This window comes from Pteropus medius, unplaced genomic scaffold, assembly GCF_902729225.1.
Source record: "Pteropus medius unplaced genomic scaffold, Ma_sr-lr_union100, whole genome shotgun sequence".
Taxonomy (NCBI): domain Eukaryota; kingdom Metazoa; phylum Chordata; class Mammalia; order Chiroptera; family Pteropodidae; genus Pteropus; species Pteropus medius.
In genome coordinates, this window is record NW_024349800.1 from 16,916,426 (window position 1) to 16,940,317 (window position 23,892).

A 23,892-nucleotide genomic window follows, 5' to 3' on the forward strand; every position below is an offset into this window, starting at 1 on the left:
CAGGCAGCCAAAGAAAGACAGACATAAGGTGCTATTGGAAACTATCAACCACACAGTCAACCTTGGGAAACTGAGGTTTATTGTTCCTCGTAACAATAAAATATAACACCACAGCCTAGAGACCAGAAATTGGCATTTTAATTTAACAGCTTTTATATTTTCTTGATAATTATATGCTTAAAACATAAATAATGTCCCCTTGTAACTTCTGTATTTCCTTTAAACACTTATTCAATTAGCATTTGGTAAATTATTGCCTGCACAGTGAAAAATAATCTGGTCTTTTTTTTAAAACAATTAAAATTTTTATTTTGTTTTTATAATAAGGAATCCATGAATATAGTAGTTGCCACTTTAAGCGACCACAGAAAAACAAAATATATAATTATTTTACATGGTCATATTATAATTTTATAAAGTTAGCTACAGCATACCCATGTTTTGCTATAAACTATGTTCTTTTTGCCACTTGTAAGCTGTCGATACTAAAAGGTGTTTGAACATGCACATCTATGAGCAATGAATAAAGGAGAAAATAGACTAAAATTTCTTATAAATCTTTTACATTTTAACATCTGTTTTAACACTATTTTTGTCTGTTGCTATTATACAGTTCTTAATACTAGGAAATGTGTTTTAAAGTTAATCGGTGACACATTTTCTTATCTAGATCTTAATTATGCCAAGAAATCATGTTCGTGTCTTAGTAAACCTTTATCAGTATATTAAAATTTTGAACCCAACATTGTAATAAAGGCTATGAACACAATTTCATTATGTTTCAAATAGTGCAAATATATACTCTTTGTGTGCAGCTTCAAAATTTGGCAAGATGGTTACAGGCCACAATTCTGACATGGAGAAAGAAAGAGTATTAAGGATATAAATGAGGAGGAAGAACCAAAACTCGGTACATGATAATAAAAATGAGCTAAAACTTAAACAGAAATAAATATATATTAAACTGTGAAGATATAAGTCTATTTTTTTTTGGATTTTGCTTAAAATCCAAAGTTCGAAATATCTTTTGTGACAACAAGCATCTGAAACAGTGATTGGGAAGAAATTAATAAACAAGACTGTGAGTGGTTTGTAAATAGATTGAATCCATGTGGCATGTAAATTAATTATTGTCCTTTCTTTTTGGCCACATTGTTGGGTTTTGATTTACTGTATCATCACATTAGAAGCTGGCAGAAAACAACATCCTAGCTTATTTCCAACATGTGGCCCCGGGTTACTAAAAGAAAAAAAAAAGTAGAAACTCTGTTATATTTTAAGACTGAGTTAAAGCTCTTGGGCCCAATTTGTTCCTGAAGTCACTCTGAGAACATTGCACTGTGTTTTGCTGGAACAGAATCAGGACCTTTTGCATTGATATGACGGGGCAATGACGAACATCAGGCTAAGAATGGGAATCTGTCCCCATGGGTTTCCTCCCACCCCACCTCATTTCCTCTCTCTTCCGTTTTCTCTTGTACTTTCACACACATCTCATCTCCAGTTAACCTAAGGCACTTTGCTGCAGAGATGAAAGAATCAGGCAAGAATGCAAAAAGCAAGAAGTTCTTACCATCTCAAAAAAACAGTTTCACCTGTAAGTGACAGAAAAGCACCACATCAAGAACTTTTTTTTTATTAGTTATTTACAAAAATAGTATAAAAATTAGTAAGTAACAGGTAGCTGTTAAGTTGACTGATGAGTGTAATCTTAAAAAATAATCAGAATTTTAACCATCATATTATACATATGCCAGAGAGCATTTTAATACAGTATGGGTGAGAGAGAGTGCTGCCTCTTCCTTGGTCATGTGAACACTGCTCCAGGCGACACACATTCTGTCCGTTATGCGGTTACTGGCATCCCTCCATCGTACAGGTATGAACACTGGGGCCTGCCCTTAGTATAATCTACACATTGTGTATTACAGATAAGTATCTACAGTTGATAAAACTAAACAAGTAGCATTTAAACTATGATAGGGATAAAGAAAGAAAAGAATGTTTTATTAATAATCCTGAAAAAATTGTAGGTAGTGTTTTCTTTGCAGAGTAGATGAATGAGATATTTCAAAGGAGTCTTTTGGGATAGCATTCCAATCCTTCTCTCTCTTTCCCTTTGAAACAGTTGATCTTATCTGAATGTAAAAGGTTTGATGATTTTTAAAAATCTCTTACCTTTCTGATACTTTCTTCTGATCATTTAAATGTTTCTAATGTCAAAAAAAGATATCAGCCAAAATGTTTACACATTTTATAGTTAAAATAGTCCAACCACTGGTATGATACTATTAATAAGGTTTTGAAGGATTTTTTAAAATTTAAATTAAGTGACTTAAATTTCATTTAAAAATTCCATTTTACGGTGACACATGTTTCCTTTATATCAGATTCATATTAATTTAAAACTAAATTTCTTTACTGAGTGAGCTCAATTTAAATGTAAGTGGTGTGTGAATATACTGGAAATTATTAAGAACTACATTGAAGTGCTGACTGTAAAAAATTAAGTGCTTTCACAATGAATCTTTCTTAATTCTCACTGCTTTTCTTCTCATTCTGTAAACAGCTCATAAAATGTCATGTGTAACTATGAGTGTTAAGAAAATAATCACTCTTACATTTTACACTGTTTTGTGCAAACACACAGTTCTTTTGTTTTGGCAAGTGCCTCATTGTTTTAATGACTTCTGTTCAAAATAAAGAAAATAAAATTAAGTGAATATTCTTTCTCAAGATGAGCTGTATTTATTACTGGAACGGAAGTTGTCATATCCGTGATCATTAGCTTTGAACTTTAAGCACGACGGCTTTTCCTCCAAGGACTGTTTTTCTTCAAATGACTGGCACCAGCAGCATAAGCATGACTGTACAAAACAAAGTCACTCGTTATATATTTACATCAGTGATATTATCTGACTTGCTTTGTATGATTGAGAATTCTTGAGCCACTTTCTTTCCATGCTCCCTTACTCTTCCCCTTAAAAATATATGATTACATGTATAGCATATGATAATTTTTAAACTAGAATATAAGAGGAAAAACTTATATAATTAAAACTGCTCACCTTTTAATTAAAATTATAAGAGAAAGTCACTCTTGATTCTTGATATTTAACCTTGACTGCTTGAGAAATACTCTTAAATATCTGATAAATATGTAACTTAAGACGTTTTCCTATGCAAATAGAAATATTACCATACACATATATACATATGACTATACATGTGCATGTGTGTGGAAGTGTATGTGCAATTAATGTTAATAAAATTGTACTATACATATACTCCACAGCCTGCTTTTTCTCACTTGACAGCATCATAAACATCTTTCATCTATCAATGAATTTAATATTACATTGCCACTTTTTCAGCCACATGTGATTCTCATATGCCTATTCAGTACTGTTACACAATAAGGTTACAAAGTATACAAGTGTCTCAGTTTTATTTATCCAGTTTTTTCTTGAATTTTTAAAAATTCAAAAATTTGTTCATTCTGTTTGTTTTATGAGAATCTATATGTATAAAAAATGGGATATCCATTGTTTTCTGTTCTGTAAAATGAAGGAGTTGATCTTGATGAACGTTCTCTTCTAGCTCTAAAATCTATGAGTTTATGAGTGGACAAAACATTTTATAGACTGCCTTAGAGTTTACAAGGAAGCTAAGTTCTTGGCTTTACAATAATAAACTACCAGAGACAAATGGATAATTTCCATAGAATGAGTGAAAATATTTTATTCCATGTTAGATTGTTGAAAGAGTGATGGATGGATGGATGGATAAATGGATGGATAGATGGATGGATAGACAGATGGATGTTACAATTCAAGCAGCCATATGAAGAATAATTATACATATTCCACATCAAGTAACACATCTCTACTAAGAAGGTGGAAGAGAGGAGGTAGAACCTGAATTAAATTTCTTTCTTTGACTTACTATACTCATGTTCATATGAAAAATAATTGGATTTAGTTATAATCCAAATTGTGCTGCATAGTCCAAAATCTACCCCAAATCGAATTCTTGTTTAACTCTTATTTACCATGTGATGTGTCAGACATCAATGCATGTAATTTTTATTAATCTTCTGAGCAATTCTATGAGTATAACTGATTGTTTGAGGCAGTAGGAAATGGTTGACTGGGATTTATAGGCAGAAATCAACTACAGTAAGTTTGTGAGCAAAAGTCATATTTAAAAAAATTATCTATGATGTAACGTAAGGGAAAACTGTAAAACAACTTTCTCGATCTCTCTGGATAGAAATAATAGTAGTTTGGAAGTTTTATATTTGGTGCCATATTAAAAAGGGCTTTTTACTCTGGAACTCTTACCTTGAAGCAGTTTTTGAATCTTTTGCTCACCAAATACAGAGCTATTGGATTAATGCAGGAATTCAGGGAGGCCATGTTGATGCCAATGTAGTCCAATACCAACAAAAAGCTGCAAAAAATAACCCAAAACATATCTGTGAAAAACATGCTCACCAAGCACATATTCTTTGGAGTCTTTTGTGTTTTTGTGAAGAAAAAAATTACCCATATACAATGGTTTTTATTTTACTACTGGTCTTTGCTGATAACAATCTTTGTATCTCTTTCTCTCTCTTGCCTGTCTCTCTCTTTCCCTTTCTGTCTCTGTCATTACACACATTGTCCCCAACACCCCATCATGCTCAATTCTCTCTTTTAAAATAAAATCGCATTTGAAAGTGCTGAAGCTGGCTGAAAAGAAAAGATTTACAATGTGCAAAGGAGAATCAGACCTGGTATTTTCAATCATGCCACACACTCATCATTGGACAACTCTGGCTTTCCATTCCCAGTGTTCTCTTAAGTTCCTTTTACTCCTTCATTTCAATAGGAATGAAAGTAAAAAGAGAATCTTAATTGCTCCCTAAAGATCAGAAAAATGATACTCCGTCTTTCTGCCTATGAAAAGGATCGATGGAAAACTTGTGCTTGGCATTTAATTACAAAACTATCTCTATTTTACTTTTCTTACCTCAAAAGTTCACATCTATTGGGATCATTCTGATCATAAAGAGTGAGCTTCAAAATTCTGCTGAGGTGAAGGGGAAGCCAACATAGGGCAAAGACAAGGACCAGGCAAAATACTGTTTTGGCCACTTCCCGTCTCTGAAATAAAACCATAGTCAAACCCTGAAAAGATGGCTCATTATAATTACAGCATTCTTTTTCCCCAAACAGAATATTTAATATTGTTTATCAAAAGCCAATGGCATTTGTAAAAATTCAGGACACAGCTTTAAACTGAATAGTTAATGTGAATTAGAATTAAAAAGGCTAGTGATTCATCTTTAAAAAGTTATGGTTCTTTCTGGATCCTTTAGATTATATAAAATATCTAAATAGATAACATTTTAAAGCCTTTGTATATTCAAAAATACCAGAAAAAGTATGCTCTACTATATAGTAATTTTAGTTTGTTATCATCATATTTATGCTATTCACAATCATAATTACTATCTTGAGTTAGCAAATATTTCTATTTTCTTACCTGCTTTAAGTGGTCATTTAAAGCAATTTGCATGCCACTCTTCTTTCTCAACATTTCACAAGTCATTAGGGTATAAAAAAATGCGGTGATGGCCAACGGCAAGCAGAAATAGAAACTAAATAGCCACCAGTCTTTCGCTGTCTTGTAAAACTATGGGAAAGAGAGAATTTTATTATTAATACTCCTTTCGAAAATAAATTTATATACAAATGTTAAATTAAAAATATTCATCAAGGAATAATTATCATCTAGAGTAGATCCATTTCATAAATACTATGTAGAATCTTTCAGGCCATATCTACTGAACAAATAATTAAATAATTATATTCAATAAAACAAACTTTTCCTATAAAAAATTTTAATTCTTTAGGCAGTATGTTATAATCATGCATTAAATTTAAGCAGTTGAGCAAAATTCAAAATATCTGGTAATTCAGATATTTTTGTTTTTATATAAGCCAGTTATCCTGAAGGTATTTTTTGTATTAAATACCACATTTGAATATGTAAAGACATCATAGTGTTTAAGGAAAATTTTCACTATTTAACAAGTTTGTTTAATGGGAAAAACATATGAAATGGTCTTCGTTAATCATTTAGCTCAGTAATATATAAATCTAACCTATTAATTAAAAAAAATCAAAGCTGCTTAGGACGTATGCTCTTTCTCTTATTCTTTTTCTGTTTTTTTTTTTTTCCTCTCTCTCTCTTTTTTTTATTGTTGCTCCGGATATATCTGTGTTGGAGCAGAATTTATGTAATCTATGCAGTACCTTTTCCCCTTTAACTAATAAGAAACAAGAAAACAGCAATCTCATTTTCAATTTCACATTGATGGCCCTCTTTATTCTTTTGATTACCATGATATATGTACAATTCATAAAATTTTGTATAGTCTTCTTATATGTAAAATGGAAAATAATTACAGGTGACACTTAGATGAGCCTTCTTTGCATTAACTCCTCTTCACCCATGCTGCTGGAAAGAGCTTTTTACACTTAAAATCTATCTTCTGATGACCAGCATTGCCATTCTTTTCCTATCTCCTGATTAAACATTCTAGAATAAATGGCCAAGATGAAAACTTCTTTGCATTGGCAGCTTTCTTTTCAGAAGGAGGTCAGGCCTTTCAGAATCCATCCATACCAGGGCGATTTCTATTTGATCAGTCACTGAACCATCTATCTATTCTCTCTAATGACTGTTGTGTTGTCTTATGCAGAAAATGTCACCGTTGTCAGTCCTTGTGGGAATTTGAGTAGAAAAGTTATAAATTCAGATCAATTCTTTCATGTGAACCTCGTTTATCTGTATCCCTGAGTGCCAGGGGATTCTTGGAGAGGTAGTGACCCAGCTTCTTGAAGCTTCGGTCATTAGTCACTGTTAACCCCTCGGTCCTGGGTCCCACTCTTAATTTATGCCAAGGACAGTCATAAATCAAGCTTCCCAAGAAGGAGAGGTCAAGGGGAAATTAGCTAAATATTTATAAGGCAAGAACTAAAAGGAAAAAGAGAAGTAAAAGTTACCTGCATGAAGGCTGTTTTCTGAATGGGATGAAGTAAGCAGATGCGCAGATAACTTCCTTTGTAGTCAGTGGTAATCATATCAAAACCCACGGCTTCGGGGATGGCCAGAACCACAGAGACCACCCAAATTAAAACAATTTCTACTGCTGTCCATTTTGGAACCCCAATTCCTTTAATTCGACTCCAAGATGCAACGGCTCGATATCTGAAGTGCAAAATAGAATTGCTTGTCAAGTGGGCAGAGCCTGGCTTTGTTGAATTACATAGCTTATTTTCTGAGTGACATAGCCATCCCTAGAATACTATTCAGGATATACCTGACTTAAATGTGCAGTATTACCTGTCAATACTTAGAGCGCACAGGCTCAGCACGGTGATTCCCACGGAGGCCTTCTGTATGAAAGGCACCAGCTTACACATCTCAACTCCAAAGGGCCAGTCTTCTGCGAGAAGCTGCAATAAGGACACATGGAGCTCTGTTAGGGAGATTTCCATCAGGCACCCTCTGAACTGAAGTACTTAGTGGAGAGTAATTAACATGGGAAGTAAAATAAATTTCAGTTCTAATATTTTTCCTCATGGACTACTCCTTTGAAAAGCGCTAGTGTTTGATACATGGAACAGGAGAGTGTGTTGGGAAAATGAAAATGCAACCCATTCCAGAGAATTCGTTACGCATCTAGAGTAACTTTGGGTCAGGATCTCCACCACAAGGTCAATTGAAGCCAGCTGCTTAAGTTCCTCTTACACAATTGAACCTGCGGCACTGAATACATCTCTTTCCTATATTGTCATGGAGTCTCTAATGCTCAGTTCTTGGCCAAATCAAAATATAGCCTACTTAAAAATAGGTGATAAATGTTCCTTAGTGAGGGAGAATAGCGTGTGCATTTGTATACTTATTCTTTACTCTGGTCAACCTACTAGACTGCATAGTAACTCGGCCAGGGTAGGCATGCTGCTGCTCCTTGACCGCACAAAGCACACTCCTGCCTTCAGGCTTTACTTTCGGTTTTTCCTTATCTTGGAAGGCTCCTTCCCTAAGATCTGCTAGGCAAACTTCCTTACATCCTTCAGGTCTTGCTCAAGTCTCATCTTTTCAACACCACCTACCCTGACCACACTATGAAGAATAGTAACCAGCCAGATGTTCCCATCTCCCTTTCCCTCATCCACATTCCTTTTTATCTATAGCACTTATCAACTCCTATTGCTTATATTATAACATTTACTTGTTTGTTTTGTGTAGTTTTTGCTGTCTAGCACCTCTAAAGTATTTGACAGACTATGGGCTCTGTGACTGCCTAATATAGGTCCTGACGCATAACAGATGCTTAATAAATATTCAAACCCCTAATGTATATAGGCACTGGCTATCCAATGAGCAAAAGACACAGTTCTTGCTATTATACATATATTTCTCTTGATCTGACTTCAGACTATGCAACTATCTATTGTTAAACTCAGTTATTTTCTTTCTTAAGACAACTGAGTGTGCCCCACCCTGGTAAATGAATCACTTTAGGTAAACATCTGGATTGAATGTTCATGAGGTTTTGAAAATAAAGTATTTCAAATCTATGTTTATTTTTTAATGTTTTAAAAAATAATCTTCCAAAAGTGAAAACTATTTTGAAACACAATTACGTCTTTTCGTTCTTTCACTAGCAAAGGTTCTTTGTGGAGTTTGTCAAGCTGGGTGATTGTTCTGTAACAAGAATGGCACCAAAGGTTGAAATGTACACCTCAGAATGAACATGACTTGGAACTCCAACATGGGACTAATTTCATTTCTAAGTTAAGCATGAAAAATTACATTGACATATAGGACAAATATTGACAAACTTACAACAAATATGCTTATTCTAGGGCCCTGAAAGCCTACAGAGCCAGGCAGGTAACACAGAGCTGTGGAGGGAGCTGGGTGTAAGAAAGTCATTGGTGTTGGGAAGATAATTGGGAGTGGTGGGGTCTGGGGTAAATCTTATCTAAAAGGAATAGCTGCTAATAAACCTGGCATGATTTTTGCTAAGGGACTCCAAATAAAAATATCTCTTGATTTTTAGCCAAAAAAAAAAAAAAAAAAGAATTTTTGTAAGAAATCGCATAATATATAAAAGTTGTCAACTAAGTCATATTTTTAAAAAACATTGTGTTAACAAAATATATCTGTGAGTTGGACTAGCCTCTACCTTGTGACTTCTGGATTAATCAATTGACTTATAACTGCTTGTTTATTCATTCACTCAGTAAACATGTATTGAGTATCCACTATGTGCAAGACACCATTCACAGTACAGGCTGTACATCAGTGAATGAGACAAACTCTCAGCTCTTATGAAGCTCACAGTTTTGTGAGAGAAGCAGACAAAAAAGACACAAATATTTAATGTGGTGTCACATGGAGGGGGCGTCATCATATTAAGGGAGTATAATGGGATTTAGGGTGCTTTCTGGCAAGCTACTCAGCAAGGTCTCTCTAAAGAGGCAACTTTTGAGTAGGTACTTGACTAAAATAAGAAGCCATGCAAAGAGCATTCAAGGCAAAGGAAAGAGCTAGTGCAAAGGTCCTGGTGAGCTAAAGGGACAGGAAGAAATCTATCAAGGCTGTAGCTGAGTGATCTAAACCAAGTGTCTAGGTGATGACGTTGTAGAGGCAGGACCTTGAATTTTTTGTTTGTTTGTTTTTGAAGCAATCCATCGCAAGGCTTTTAAAAAAGGAAATAGAGCGATCTCATTTATTTTCCTTTTTTCCACTCTGTTCAATGTAGAATAGAATGTGGGGTCAAGAAAGGAAGCTTTGATGAATGCTTGTGGTGAGCTGGACTCTGTGGTGCCCTGGGGCTGAGGAGTATGAGTTAGAGACTCGATATATTTTGAAGGTAGAGCCAGCAGGACTTGTCTACGGGTTGAATGTCAGATGTGAAGAGTCAAGAAACTTAAAGAGATTTACCATGTAAATAGTGGGCCATTTACTGAAATAGGGGAAAACTCAGGGTGCCACAGGTCTGAACTAGCTACAAACTCAAGATGTTTTGAAGGAAATGCAAATTGCCCTTGGAAATATAAAAATAAAAATGTTCCTACCAGTTTCAAGGACTCTGCCAGACCCAGTTTGGTATAAATTAGCTAGACGATATTCTGTCTAATCATTCTTAGATATAGCAGGGGAAAAAAAAAAGCAAAACTAACACTGTATGGCACTTACAATGGGCTAAGCACTAGCCTAAGCACTTTACACTGAATTTCCACAGCAATCCTATGAGGTAGTACTATTATTATCCTCATTTTATAGGTAACAAAACTGAGTCACTTAGAAGTTTATCAACTTGTTATGTTGATTTTAAATATGTCTACAATTTTTTTAAGCTCCTCTCTTCAAAAGCTGAAGTCTCACTTCCTTCCCCTTGACTGTGGGTTGAACTTAATATTTGCTTTCAACAAATAGGATGCAGTGAAAGTGATGATGTCTGATGTGTGAGACTAGTTTATAAAAAGCATTTATGGCTTCTTCCTTGCTCTCTCTTGGATCACTCATTCTAGGGGAGGCCAGTTGCCATGCCAGGAGGACACTCACACATCTCTGTGAGAGGCCAACATGGTAAGGAACTGAGGCCTCCTAAAAACAATGAACATTACCTTGCCCGATTTGTGAATGAAAAGATACTCCGGCCCTAGACACAGACCTTAAGATAACTGCAGCCCCTGCCAATATCTTAGCTATACTCCCATGAGAGACCCTGAGCCAGTGGCTCCTGAATTCCTGAACCACAGATACAACGTGAGATAATAAATGTTTATTATTCATGTAACTAAGTTTTGGAGAAATTTGGTGTTCATCATTTGATTATTAATATATTTATCATTGGTCACTCATTTAAATTAGTCATAGAGTCACATTTGAACCCACATGGTCTGATTCTGGAGTATGTAGTATTTTGAGGAAATTGATCTTAGAAAAAAGAAATGTTTAGAATTAAATGAATATTAGTACTTTTAAACACATAGCTATGTGTCAAACAATGGTAAAATATCTAGATGCAGAGTAAAATTTTCTTTTAACTACCTAGCTATTTTATTCATATAACGTCCCCAAATTTGGAAAGTTTCAATCATTTTATTGCCTCTTAACTATTTTCAAAGCATGCAAGTATTAGATTACAGAGGTATAGCATTCAGGTGGATCAAGATGAATGAGTGTCCAGGCCACTGAAAAGAAAGAAGTCTGGCCAATGAAAATGAGCTCTGCACCGAGGCCAGGCCCAGTTTTGAGGTTACTATTGTTTTTGGCTCAGCCTAGAAATTGTATTATTGCTCTTCATACCACTGGGAGGCCTGCAGCCCAACCTCTGACCTAAGTTATCACAGAGGACAAGGAAACACAAACTGAAAATTCAACACAGAGATAGTCACAAAGCTAATCATAACTAAGAGATTATAATTTTGTAATCTACCCTTCCAAAGGGAAAGGAACTGCAAAATAGGAGGCATTAACCTTCATCAGCTTTTCAGAATTTCAGGCTTTCAATTCAGACCTGAATGCTGCTGGTCCTTAGTGGCAACAAATGACTCGTGACTGAGTGCTTACTGTCACTTCTGTTATCTTGCAGTGGGAAAGATGACTTTGACAACCTCTACCTCTCTCTGACCAGAAGGCTTTGTGGATACACTGAAAAGGCTGATAGCCTGTGACAGAAACCATGCCCACTACTGATGCTCATCTCTTTCTTAGTGGCCTCCAGCAAGAAAGTCTGAGTAAGTTAGTGCTTAGAGCTTATTTAAAAAGGAAAGACATCAACCTCTTGTTTAATGGTAAAGAAATCCCTGGGTTGGGAAAAAGCCATAAAGTTAAAAAAAAAAAAATTACTCTTAACCAAGATGCCCTCTTTAAAATTTGTTAAAGAAATATCATTATAGATTTTTATAATTTCTAGTAATTATTTCTAGTAATTACTAATTTGAAGTCTAACAATATAGCTTTCCTCTTTTTAGAAGAAATTGATTCTCTTTACTGCAAGAGGGAGAAACTCTAACTTTAAACCCAGCAATAACACATTCTTATTCCTTATGTTTAGGTTCTTCTTTAGACTTTATTCCATTAAATTAGATAACTTAAGGGCAAAGTCTAAATACTAAAGACAAAACAATCATGTAATCAAAGAAGTTTCTCTGGTCACGAAAAGAATTTTAGTGTTTGATATTGTTACTAGGTCCCTGCTACATGAATTAAATTTTTAGGTCCTGTTTAAAATTAAATTTGAATATATGGTACCTAATATTTAGCAAATGTGAACCAGTTAGAAAATACTCTCATAATGGACACTGGTTTTCACTTTATGATGGTTCATCTAAGAGCTTTTGTTACTTTGGGTCTTACGAGCAATGCAGTGTCCATTTGTCAAATGATCGCCTATGCTTGTGTTGACCCCTTTCTCCTAATGCTTATACTGCTTCTCTAGCACATTTCTTTTGTGTGAATAAACACAAATAAATAAAGTAATTAAAACTAGATTTAAAAAAGACTTGACCATAATGATTATAAGTTTTCTATTCCAGGATGACCATAATTTTATAACTTTATGTTAGAACAGCTGTTTGAGAAAGGATATAGGCAACAGAATCCAAATAATTAGTTTATATTACATTATGTAATTATTTTTAGATTATAAAGATTTTTTTTTTTAATTTCTGAAAGGATAAATAGCATGGATGAGGAATAGCTATCCTTTCTTTAAGGTTATTCTTAAGAGAGTTCTACAAAATCTCTCTAACTAGGGGATTTACATTTTTCATTTTTCTTTTTAATTAAAAATTACATTCTTGAGAAATTAAATGAAGAAAACCCTGCAATACACACCAGCCCCATAAAGTCAGGAAATGCCAGTTAACCATCTTGCACTAACAAAGTTTAATTTGTCTCATTAACCCTATATATCATTTTCCCTATTTTTTAATATGTATGTATGTATGTATGTATGTATGTATTTATTTATTATTTATGCCTGCAGCACCTGGTCTTCCTAGGTGGTCTCTTATCCAAGTACTAACTGGGACCAACCCTACTTAGCTTTCGAGATCAGACGGGATCGGACTTGTTCAGGGTGGCATGGCCGTAGACCATGGACCGTAGCTCCCCTGGGGCGTGAACCCAGGACCTTCTGCATGTAAAGCAGACATACTAACCGCTACACTATGGAACCATGTTCCCTATTTTTTTTAATTAAAAGTAAACACTGAGCTTTAACTGCTTATTTGTTTCAGAATATCATGTAGCATTCATTCCTAGCACAGAGCCTGACACACAGTGCTCACTCATCAAATGCTTATTGAATAATAGTGAATGAATGAGTGAATAGATGAATGAATGAATTTGATTGCAAGTCAGAAATCTTCTGATAAAACTTTTGTTATGGGCTTTTCACTTCTCATATTCTAAACAAATTATTTAGAGAATTAAGATGACTGTGCATTTATTTTTTTTTTGTATTGTCTAGTCCATGTCCTCCCCTCTTCCAGATGCTCAGGTCTTATTGTCAAATAGAGCCAGGGCCTTGGGGTGTGAGAGTTGGCTGTTCTCTTGTTGGAGTTCTACCTTCCAAACAGGCCGGAAAATGTGAAAAGCAAAAATTCCTCTCCCATTCTCTCTCTCCTACTCAAAACTGTCAAGGAAATGACTAATCAAAAACAGTACCTACTGTTTCTCACTATCTAATGAATTCTATGAGGAGCTTTAGTTGCAAATTTGGTGGAGATGGATGCAGTAAGCATAGAGACACTGTAAGAGATGATCATTTAAGAGGGCGGGTGAGCAACGCGTTAACGAAGACAAACCAGGGTTACTTTGCCAAATTGCTGTCTGTTCCATCTCGTGATGCACTATGAACATTTCATTCAAGTGACTGGTATTATGTTTTTATAGTGACAGTCAAAGAGGGAAATAATGGAGTGGTGTGGAAAAGGGTGTATTCTTCTGTTTTTATCTGTTTCCTGTAGCAGATAAGAGTTTTTCTGCATTTGAACTAGCATTTTAATCCTTATTCAAGGATTTCATCCTTATTCAAGGATTTCCACATCAAGGAGTTTTTTTGCATTTGAACTAGCATTTTAATCCTTATTCAAGGATTTCCACAAAATAATCTCCCTTTCTTTTTTTCACATGTACATACAGAATTTAAGGTAAGCTGCTGGTCGAGTACATAATAAATATTTTCTTGATATACATTTATTTCACTTGTACCTTAAAGGACAAATATCAATTATAAGTTCCATCCCAAACCCATTAAAATACACTTAATCACTTAAAGATTAAGTATTGTGAGTTAGAACTACGTGGGTCAGAAAAAAATGTCAGCTTCTAATTATATAGAAGAATGATATTTAAATAGGCAAGAATGTGAACAGTGCCCCCTGGAGTTGTGCAAGGCAGAAACTTTCTAGGAATCTGTTGTGTGCATACCCACAAAACAGAGGGCTTTTCACTCTGAAACATTCTTATGACTTGCTGAAATGGAACAATGACTCCATGAATATGAATTAAGCTCCTTGAAACAAAATCTCTAAGAGAAACAAAGAAATAGAAAAAAAGATTTAAAAAATATGTCATAGGAGAAATTTAAGTTCACCTTAAATATATTTCTCTATCAGTGTTACAATGAAATTTATTCCCAAGCCTGTAACAGGAAAATAATAAATGGATAGCTACTCTCCTATTATCTGAACTTAAAAATTTACCCACAGTTTGTGCTTAAAAACTTTCATTGACACACTACGTATTTTGAAAGACTCACCTAAAAGCATTATGATATGCTGTTTACCTCACCTATTATTAAAGTCACTTATCTGAGCTGGCTCTTCTGAGATCACCATGACATTTGAAGGAACTGAGGAATTATAACCTGATGGTCTCAAGGCTCAGAAAGAGACTCTCAAACTTAATGAATTCAGCAAACCTTATTAGGTAATTTCATGTCTTACTTGAATCTAATTCTACCCAGAGAATATCTTAAAGGATACTGGTAAGCTACTAAGAGAAAATGTTTGATTGCTATGAAATCCAAAAGACCTTTAAAATATTTTTAAAACACTGAGGGAGGGGGAAGAAGACAGTGTAAAATGTAAACATTCAGAGCAAGTTTTCCCCCTTTCTGGAAACTATGATGGAGCTAAAGAGGAGGGAAATAGAGAGAGGATACAGGTCAGGAGGCCTGAGTATGGCTGTTAGTCTCAGGGACAGAGAATTGCTTGAGTTATGTTTCAGTCAACTTTGCTAATAAATTTCTGACACAAGAATGATCTTCCTCTCTCTCTTCTACAAATAGTTTGGTCATTTTCGTGTTTCTATACATTTATAAGAGAAGATCTATAGGGAAAGTGAAATAATAAATCTCTAAAGTAAAAGCATTTGAAAAAAAAAGAAGTCTAAAATTAGAGAAGTTGTTGGCTAAGATATACCCATACACAACCCTCAGCTTTTTCCCAAACATAACCAACCTCCTTTTAACTTTGCAAAGCACTGAAAGAGAACGTTTCACATCATAAATTACATCTTGAGTCTTATTTCAGTTCAGGCTTTATCTGTCAACACCCTTTAAAGCACTTAATCACTTATTAGCATTTGGCATGTTTCTGTAAAAATAATCAACTATAGCATATTACCCACACAGAGATAACCTTATATGGTGTGTGTGTGTGTGTGTGTGTGTGTGTGTGTGTGTGTGTGAAATGAAGAACACAGTGCCCTGGCCCTGACACAACAAGGTCTTGGTTATGTCATCCTCTTATACAGTTATGGAAATATCTTCGAACTTGAACAACTCCTTTAAAGTGAGCAAAGAAAAAATGTAGAGCCTTTAATACATAACCCTTACCGTGTGGAAAGAAACACTACCTTAATATTTTAAGAAGCTTAGATTTACGAAGTGACCAAGTAGCAGTTTAAAGACAAACACAAGAAGTACCATGGAGTTAACCTAGGGTAACTTTCATTGCCCAAAGCCAAGTGTTTGCCAACCATTTTGTCATGGGAATCAGTGAAACTGAATTAGAAATATGAAATTTGAGTTTCTGGGTTATTTTAATTCTGCTATCGACCTGTTATTCAGTTTTGACCAATATCTTCATACAGAAAAGGGAGCAAACTTTCCCATTCTTTTTCATCTGGACTGTTATAAAAATATGAGTTAGAAAAATCCCCCTGCCTCACATCTTATTTATAAAATCTTTTGTCAACAAGCATCGGTCTGGTATTGACTGTTGCAGACACTGCACTAGGTGGGCCAGGGTGTTAGTTTTGTTTGTTAATAAATTGAGGTTATTCAGAGTAATCATTTTACTTTTTATTAATACTTTTTATTTCATATTTTTATTTATTTATTTTATTTATTTATTTTTCACTTCATGTAATTTGCATAAGTTTTACATATTTCACCTCTTTTATCCTATCTATCTCCCCCTATTAATACTTTTTAAAAGCTAATACTCTAAATGTGCTTAATTGGTGCTCCTTAATTTTTTTTTTTTTTTTAGCTTTAAATAAATGAATCTCAGAGGTTTTCTAGGTTCCATTTTGGGTTCAAAATGCTTTTAAAAATCTCAAAATATTACTAAAATATTAGTAAAAGATCTCGCTTACTTAATGGAAATGGAAACAGTATTATTACCTTGGAAGAAATTAGACTTCCCTACCCAATGACACCTTTACCTCTGGTATTGCTCCATACAAATAGACTTCTGTTCACTAATTGAAAAATTATGCCTTCAAAAGTTAAATCTGATGGTGTTCCATTAACTTCTAGCTCTAACTATGAAACTAGTTAATTATACACCAACTTGTTAAGTACTAGAAGTAGTCTAAAATCAAATAGTGAGAAAGGTGACTTTGTTCAGGAAGATAGTTTTGATCGTGTCACAAGCAGAAAATATATGATTACCTGACAAGGTCACTTGACTCAAAACTCATTTGTTGGTTCAGTGAAGCAATTCCACATTTTGACATGCTGGTATTTTAATGTTAGATATACTCTACCTTAACCAGTTAAACGTTAAAGATCAGCAGTTTTGCCTCTCAGAGGTATGAAGGCAGCCTCCTGGCCTCTAAAAGTAGCCTACAAAGTCTTGATGGCAAAGCCATCTAAAAGCACTCCAATAGGTCACCAGCCTAATTTTCAAAAAGCTCTCCACCACCCCTGGACATCTGATTGCACTCAGATTTTATCAAACTGATGCCCATCAATATTTGCCTTATCAGTTTAGAAACAAATTTGTTTTCAAAAGCAATTTGCTTACACATAAAGGAAGCTATATTTGAGAATTAACTATATTAACTCAGTTATCTATGTAAATATAGCACAAGGAGTGAAATTGTTAACTAAAATTCATAAATAATTTTAAAACTCATTATTTGCTCAAGAAATTTCAACTTCTTGAGAAGTTAAAATAAATTAAAGAAATTTTAACTTAACTGGCAATCAAGGCTTGTTGAATATCACTGCTAAATCAAATGAATCCAAGCCAACTAACCAACCAACCAACAACATAAAAACCTCCATAGCATCCACAAGTGTGCACAGTTCTTTTGCTTCCCACATAACTTTGACATTGGCGCTACTATAATTCAGTAGTCAGATAGGCTATTGTAGGCAACAGACATCTAGATTACCCCATTCATTTTAGTTTATTATGAAGGATATAAAAAGTAGCTTGCAAATAAGGAGAGATGCATCGTCATATCAGATAACTTAAACCTGGCTTTTGGGTCTGGTACGTATATACACCATGTAACTACTGGCATGGTGATCCATGTGTATATTAGAGATAGACATCAATATGTGTATATCTCTATGGAGATGTATAAAATAGTGATTCTATAAAATAGTGATGTATAAAATAGTGAAACTAAGAGTAAAACAATAACTTTGGCCCACAATATGACAATATCTATCAGAATTACAAATGCACATATCCTTTGATTCAGTAATTTTAATTTTAGATATTTACCCTTCAGATAGAATCACACATGTGTGCTAAGCCATATGTACAAAGATGTTATTTGTAGTCATGGTGATAATGGCAAAAGCTGGAAAAAACCCTACAAATTTCCATTCTTATTTACATGCACAAACACACACATACACACATACACACACTCATTTATTTGCTAACTACGTGCTATACACTGTGACAAAAGATATTCACCTACTTATGTGTCCATACATACTTAGAATATTTAATATGTTTATAAATATGCATAAACATACCCATCTCTATATATTTTAAATATCTTTGGATGATTGCATTTTTCATTTTTCATCTGGATGGTGTTATGTAATATAGTGTGTAACAGCCCTAGTGTGTGCTACTGAGGAGAATAAAGAGGCTTTTATTTTCAACATGTTTACATAAATATTTCAAGCACCGGAACAGCTTTAATTTGCTGAATGTCCTGTGATATCTCTCCGGCCTCCAACACTGGATTTCATGGTGAGGAAGACTGACTCTACCTAGAAGTTTCCAGAGACTCAGTTCCTTGAGGGAGGCAAGACAGAGGTTGTCATCTCCTCACAGCAGCACCTCCCTGTGACGTCCTGTCTCATTCTCCAGCGGTATTAAGGACTATGGCTTCCAGCAAGAATTTTCACATTTTTTGGTTTGTCAACGTTATTGAACTCTAGATTTACTGAACTCCAGATCAAAATGTAATAGATTTACTTTGACGTTTCTGGGCCCCTGGGTGTGCCAACAGATGGGTTGGAGGGTTTTATGAATACCCAGAAATTACGAATGTGTGCACATATATGTATATTTTAATATATTATATGTTAATCACAATTATATACATTATATATCATGTATTAATTATAAATAATAAAAACAATTTGTTTGATTCTCAAAGAGAACGGTAACATTCTACAAAAATAACAAAAACAAAAACATAAATCGCTGGCTTAGAGATTCAAGTCCCCCACTTTAGGATAAATTTAAATGGCATTCATAATTCACTTAAATTACTTTCTGTGAAGTATAATACCTGACTACTCTGAAATAATAAATGCATTTTTAAAAACTTACTTATATGGTGTCATAATTATTTAGGGTAATAAATAACTTCTATCTAGTCCTGGATTAGGTGTTTCAGTAAACAAAGCTTTTAGAATAACAATGCTATTATCAATATTACACACTACAGATCATCTGAACGGGATTTCTGGAGAGAGAAATCTTCAGATGACTCAAATTGAACCCGAAAATGCTTACCAAGTATCCTACTGTGTCACATAATTTCACTGAAGCACTCCAATGAGGCCCTCACAACACTCCAGGTTGGAGAAGGGCATTCTGTGCCTGAGCCTGCTCAGTGCAGGAGGCCGGGGAGGGCCACAGGTGCTGGGGCCAGGCGGCCTGGCTTCAAGTCTGCTTTCATCACTTTCTAGTGGGGTGACATTGGGCAATCTTCACCTCTCCAACATGTAGTTTCCCCATATAATAGGGATGATAACAGTACCTCCTCCACAAGGTTGTCACAGCGATTTAATGAAATAAACCAAGTACCTAGTGCATAATAAATGGTTGCCATTGTTATATTACGCCTCAAGTGTTACCTATTTATGCATACTACAAAAATCAACCAAAGGTTACTATATGGGGTTCAATGATGGTAAACCTAGCGATGGGACCTAACTCTTTGTGATGGTTTTGTTTATGACCAATATAGAAAAGGAGATGGTCATATTTGTAATGATTTATTAGTTTGTTTATTTCAGAAGTGAAAACACAGCTTTAACAGACTAAATAGCTTCAGGCGAAAAGATGTAACTTGCTAGGGAAATCATAAAGGAATTTGAAATGAAAATAAAATCTGCGTGCCCCCTTGGGAGTCAAATATTCTGTGACTTATTGAGTGTAATAATTTGACTGGACAGAGGAAGTAGGATGGTCCTGGAAGAGCTGATTTACTCATGCCTGAAAGCAACACCAGAGTGTTCTTAGCCCCTCCTTCCACGTAGCACTTCAAGTGCTGGCTTAGGAAGGTTTCTGACCAGGCTAGATGTGTGGGGTTTCCTGGAACCTCTCTAAACAGGCCTTTCACAAAATTCTGTGCAAGACTAGCAGAACTAGATGTAACCTCTCTTTTAAGAAGGATCTTATTTCATTTATTTTAAAATTTCTCACAACACCTTGTACTCTAATGTTTCTCAAGTCAGTTTTGATGAATTGAATTAAAATTCCTCTGCCAGATTGGAACAGTAAGACTTGGTCTGTGGGACTCCTTAAGAAGTAAATGGGTCACTTCTGACCCAAAAGGAGCTGTGATTGCATTGAAGAGACTCATTTCAGACTATGCTCTCCAGAGTTCATAAGAACCAGTTGTCATGCAGAATTTTAGAATTTCTTCTATTTATCACCAATTTCTGGGAATATTTCCTTCTCGGGCCTTGTTCCTAATCTGAATCCTATCTCTAAACCTCAGAAATCTCTAGAATTCCCTTAAAATATGGCTATTTGGATTAGAATTTCCAGAGATTCATGAAGGACAATTTAAAGGCATGGCTTATGATAACTTCTGCCACGAAAGATGAAGCAAAGGCTCTACAAGCCTTTCTCAACTCCACATTCTGTTTTTTTTTTTTTTTCCTGTACCCAAGTCCAGGACTAGCTTAAAGCAAATCTTCAAAACACGTTACCATTCCTCTACACTTGGGTTCTGTTTTTATATTTGATTTTCTATTGCTGATCATAATGGGGAAGCAGAGTTTTACATATTTATACAGTCTTTTAAAATGTTCCAGCTCTTTCACTTGGGCTATTTTTCTTAATACCACAAAACCCCAGTAAGTGGGCACTAGAAGCCTTGTTGTAGAGTTGACGAAACTGAGGCCCAGGGATGTTAGGATGTGTCCAGAGATCCAAAGCAACCTGGTGGCAAATAGTGTCAAGGTTTATGTTCTGACCTTGCTCTCCATGACTATTCCCTCTGATGCCCCTGGTGATCACACAGTAGTGTTAGCTACTGAAACCATTCTTTACAGACTTAAAGTTGAGTGCTCTTGGTCTTGTCCATGAAGTAACCTATAAGGTGTGGCTGGCTAGTACTTTGAATTAGCCTGATTCCCACCTTCAATCTCTTACTCATTGTGAAACCTTGAACATCCTATTAATCTTCTGTAAAATGGAGTAATATTTACTTGTGGGTTGTTGAAGGATTAAAAAATGTAATACATCTATCCCCAGTGCTTGCCTTACTGCAGGCATTCAATAAAAAGTAGGAACAGTGCAGTTATACACAGCAGAGGACCTGTGTTTTCCCACTCGCCAGTCTGAGCCTCTTTCTTTTAGGCTATTTGTTTCCTAAAAACGAATTCCAGTCCCTCTACTTTCAGAGTCCTCCAAGAAAATGCTTCCCAAGGTTAGTATTCACATACATCACCTAGATATCTTAAGATGCACAAGTTTGATTTAGCAAGTCTGGGGTAGACTTGTTGTTCTAACAGGCTCTTGAGTGATATCAATTTTGCCAGTTCATGGACCAAACCTTAGAGATAATGTACCCAGTGAGCTGGACTTAGGGACAAGACCCTTCAGTACACATGGTTCTCAAACTTTACAGTTCATCCTAATAACGTGGAGAGCTTTTAAAATAAAAAATATATATATATAGTGCCCCACCCCAGAGTAGATTTGAGGCTATAAAATGTCATTTCTAACACATTCTCAAGTGATGTTGATGCCTCTGGGGACTACACTTGTTCTAGGCTTAGCATTGGTACTGAAGACCCGTAGGTAATTTGGTTGCAATGGTTGCTGACTTTTAGAGGGGGATGGATCTTCTTGAATAAGCTCCCTCCAAAGTCTCTCCCATCTCCCTCTACCTAACCAGTTGCTCTCTCATCACGATATTAGCAGGTTCCCTTTACCTTGTAGACATTGATGGGGATGTCAATGATGATGTGCAGCAGGTCTCCCAGAGCCAGGCTGGCTATCAAGATATTGGGGCCATTTCTCATGCACTTGTTCTTGTAAATGATTCTCAGCAGCGTGGAGTTTCCGATGATGCCCAGCACAAACACTAGGCAGGACACCACCGTGTTGATGTATTTGAAAGTTTCTTTGATCTCAATGGTTCCTTCACACGGGGGCGGAGCGAGGGTCCGTGGAGGGCCTCTTGCCGGCTTCCCTGTCTCAGGAATCTGCGGAGGTGCTGATGACCGCGGCAAGCTGACGTTAGACCCCCTCGGCCATGAGGTCTTAGTGGGGGGCGTCATGATCTCTCCGGTCCCCAGAAGCAGTGGAGTGGCCCCAGCTGACGGGAATCCCCTCTCTTCTCCCTGGACCTCCGCCACGCCGCAGGCAAGGATCAGCGCCACCAGGGCGCGTCCGCACAGGCTTGGCAGCTGCTGCATGATGCTATCTGCTCCAGTGGGAGTCGGGTGGCCGCTCCGCAGCTTTCAGAGTCTGGAGACCAGCAGGGGAAGGAAGACAGGACACTCGGTTCAGCTGCCCCAGCCACGCCCCGGCAAACCGCTGGCGCAGAGTCCAACCGCGCGGCTACTATCCGCATGCAAAAATAACTCAAGTTTGCGCGCGAGTGGGAAACTGGCGAGTGCGACCAGCCTGCGCCCTTAGACTGTCCTCCCAGAACCAGTTTTCTCGGTGGTTTTTCTCCCCTGAGTCCCTCCCCCTCTCCCCTCCATCTCCAGTGGTAAATGTTTCTCAGTGGGGCGGGACATTCTGGAAGGGGTGTGTCAAGGAGGGAAGCATGGGTGTCCAAGGCAAAGCTCTGAGCTCCTTGGTGTGCCCTGAGGGAGCATGTACGTTCTGGCTAAGGATTCTGGGGACGGGGGGAATCAAGGCACCCAGAGGCCGAGGGTATGTGCCAATTTCTGCAGTTTGCTCCTTCGGGAACCCAGACAACCCGTGTCTGAACTCCAAGACTCCTGGTGGGTGAAAGCCGCTTCTACCCCGCTGCCTGAGCTCGGGTTCCCCGAGGCCCGCGGGAGTGCGCGGCTGACTCGGAAAATCTGCGACTTCTCAACTCGGTTCTACTTGGGAAGACTATTGGCATTAACTTCGGAGCTTCTGTCCCCCCCAAGTGACTTCAAACACTCACACGCCCTCTCGTACGCCAACCTCAATTCACTGTGTCTATACGTTTTATTTAAAAAATTTATATATATGTATATACACATACACACATATATGTATACACATACACACATATATTATATATATAATGCATACATATACATGTGTATGCATGTATATGTATGCATTATATATATAATTTATATGTATATAAATTATATATATAATTTCCCAAACTAGTAATCTAAGCTGAAGCCCCAGGACAAGGGTCAATCATTGCTTTTAATTGGATACCAAATCAGAATGTTTACCTCTCGGATGGGACGCAGCAGGCGCAAAGCGACCAGCCAGAACCTCTTTCCCGGGACGCGCTCGGCTCTCACGCCTCGGTTTTCCCTGATCCCTGGAGCAGAGCACGCCTCCCTTCAGCAGCAGGCGGGTCTGGCTCTGACGAAAAGCTCAGGGAATGCCAGACCGTGCAGCTCCACAGCTTACTCAGGCTCTTTGCTATCCCTAGACAAGTACTTTTATTCATTCGTCCCTTCCCCATCAATCACCGCCAGACTCCTCCTGCGTCTTTCCCACCGCGCCGCAACCTTTCCCCTTGGGCGATGCCTGGACAGCATCAGCAGAAGCTGCCCGCTGGACAGGGCAGTCAGTTCTCAGAGGAAGAAGCGAGAGGTGCTTTATCTGTCACAGTTCTGAGTTCTTCAAACGATGAGCCTAACCCAAGGGCAAGTTTCTACGCATTCGGTGATGC

The 23,892-nt window shown here is 36.6% G+C and overlaps 1 protein-coding gene and 1 pseudogene across 2 annotated transcripts; both read right to left on the bottom strand.

Annotated features, from left to right (window-relative positions):
• Window positions 1-1,620: 1,620 nt before the first annotated feature.
• On the bottom strand, window positions 1,621-23,635 carry EDNRB (endothelin receptor type B). 2 transcript variants are annotated; one of them, XM_039886932.1, is made up of 8 exons: window positions 23,444-23,635; window positions 21,965-22,502; window positions 7,396-7,508; window positions 7,056-7,260; window positions 5,530-5,679; window positions 5,014-5,147; window positions 4,344-4,452; window positions 1,621-2,867 (listed from the first exon to the last, which is right to left on the bottom strand). In XM_039886932.1, exons 2-8 carry the CDS (start codon window positions 22,448-22,450, stop codon window positions 2,733-2,735), a joined length of 1,332 nt encoding a protein of 443 aa, XP_039742866.1. In that variant the 5' UTR covers window positions 22,451-22,502; window positions 23,444-23,635; the 3' UTR covers window positions 1,621-2,732. The 2 variants fall into 2 exon arrangements, with proteins under 2 accessions (XP_039742866.1, XP_039742865.1); XM_039886931.1 differs by lacking the exon at window positions 23,444-23,635 and having other exon boundaries at window positions 21,965-22,711.
• LOC120622586 (uncharacterized) lies at window positions 13,055-13,173 on the bottom strand (annotated as a pseudogene).
• Window positions 23,636-23,892: the final 257 nt, after the last annotated feature.

What these genes read in the sequence shown, in the direction of transcription:
- EDNRB (XM_039886932.1), bottom strand. Translation starts at nt 22,450, where the DNA reads ATGCAGCAGCTGCCAAGCCTGTGCGGACGCGCCCTGGTGGCGCTGATC. An exon ending in TGCGCTCTAAGTATTGACAG is followed by an intron (nt 7,261 to 7,395) that starts GTAATACTGCAC and finishes TTTGCACTTCAG; the next exon opens with ATATCGAGCCGTTGCATCTT. An exon ending in AGAAAACAGCCTTCATGCAG is followed by an intron (nt 5,680 to 7,055) that starts GTAACTTTTACT and finishes TCTTTCCCATAG; the next exon opens with TTTTACAAGACAGCGAAAGA.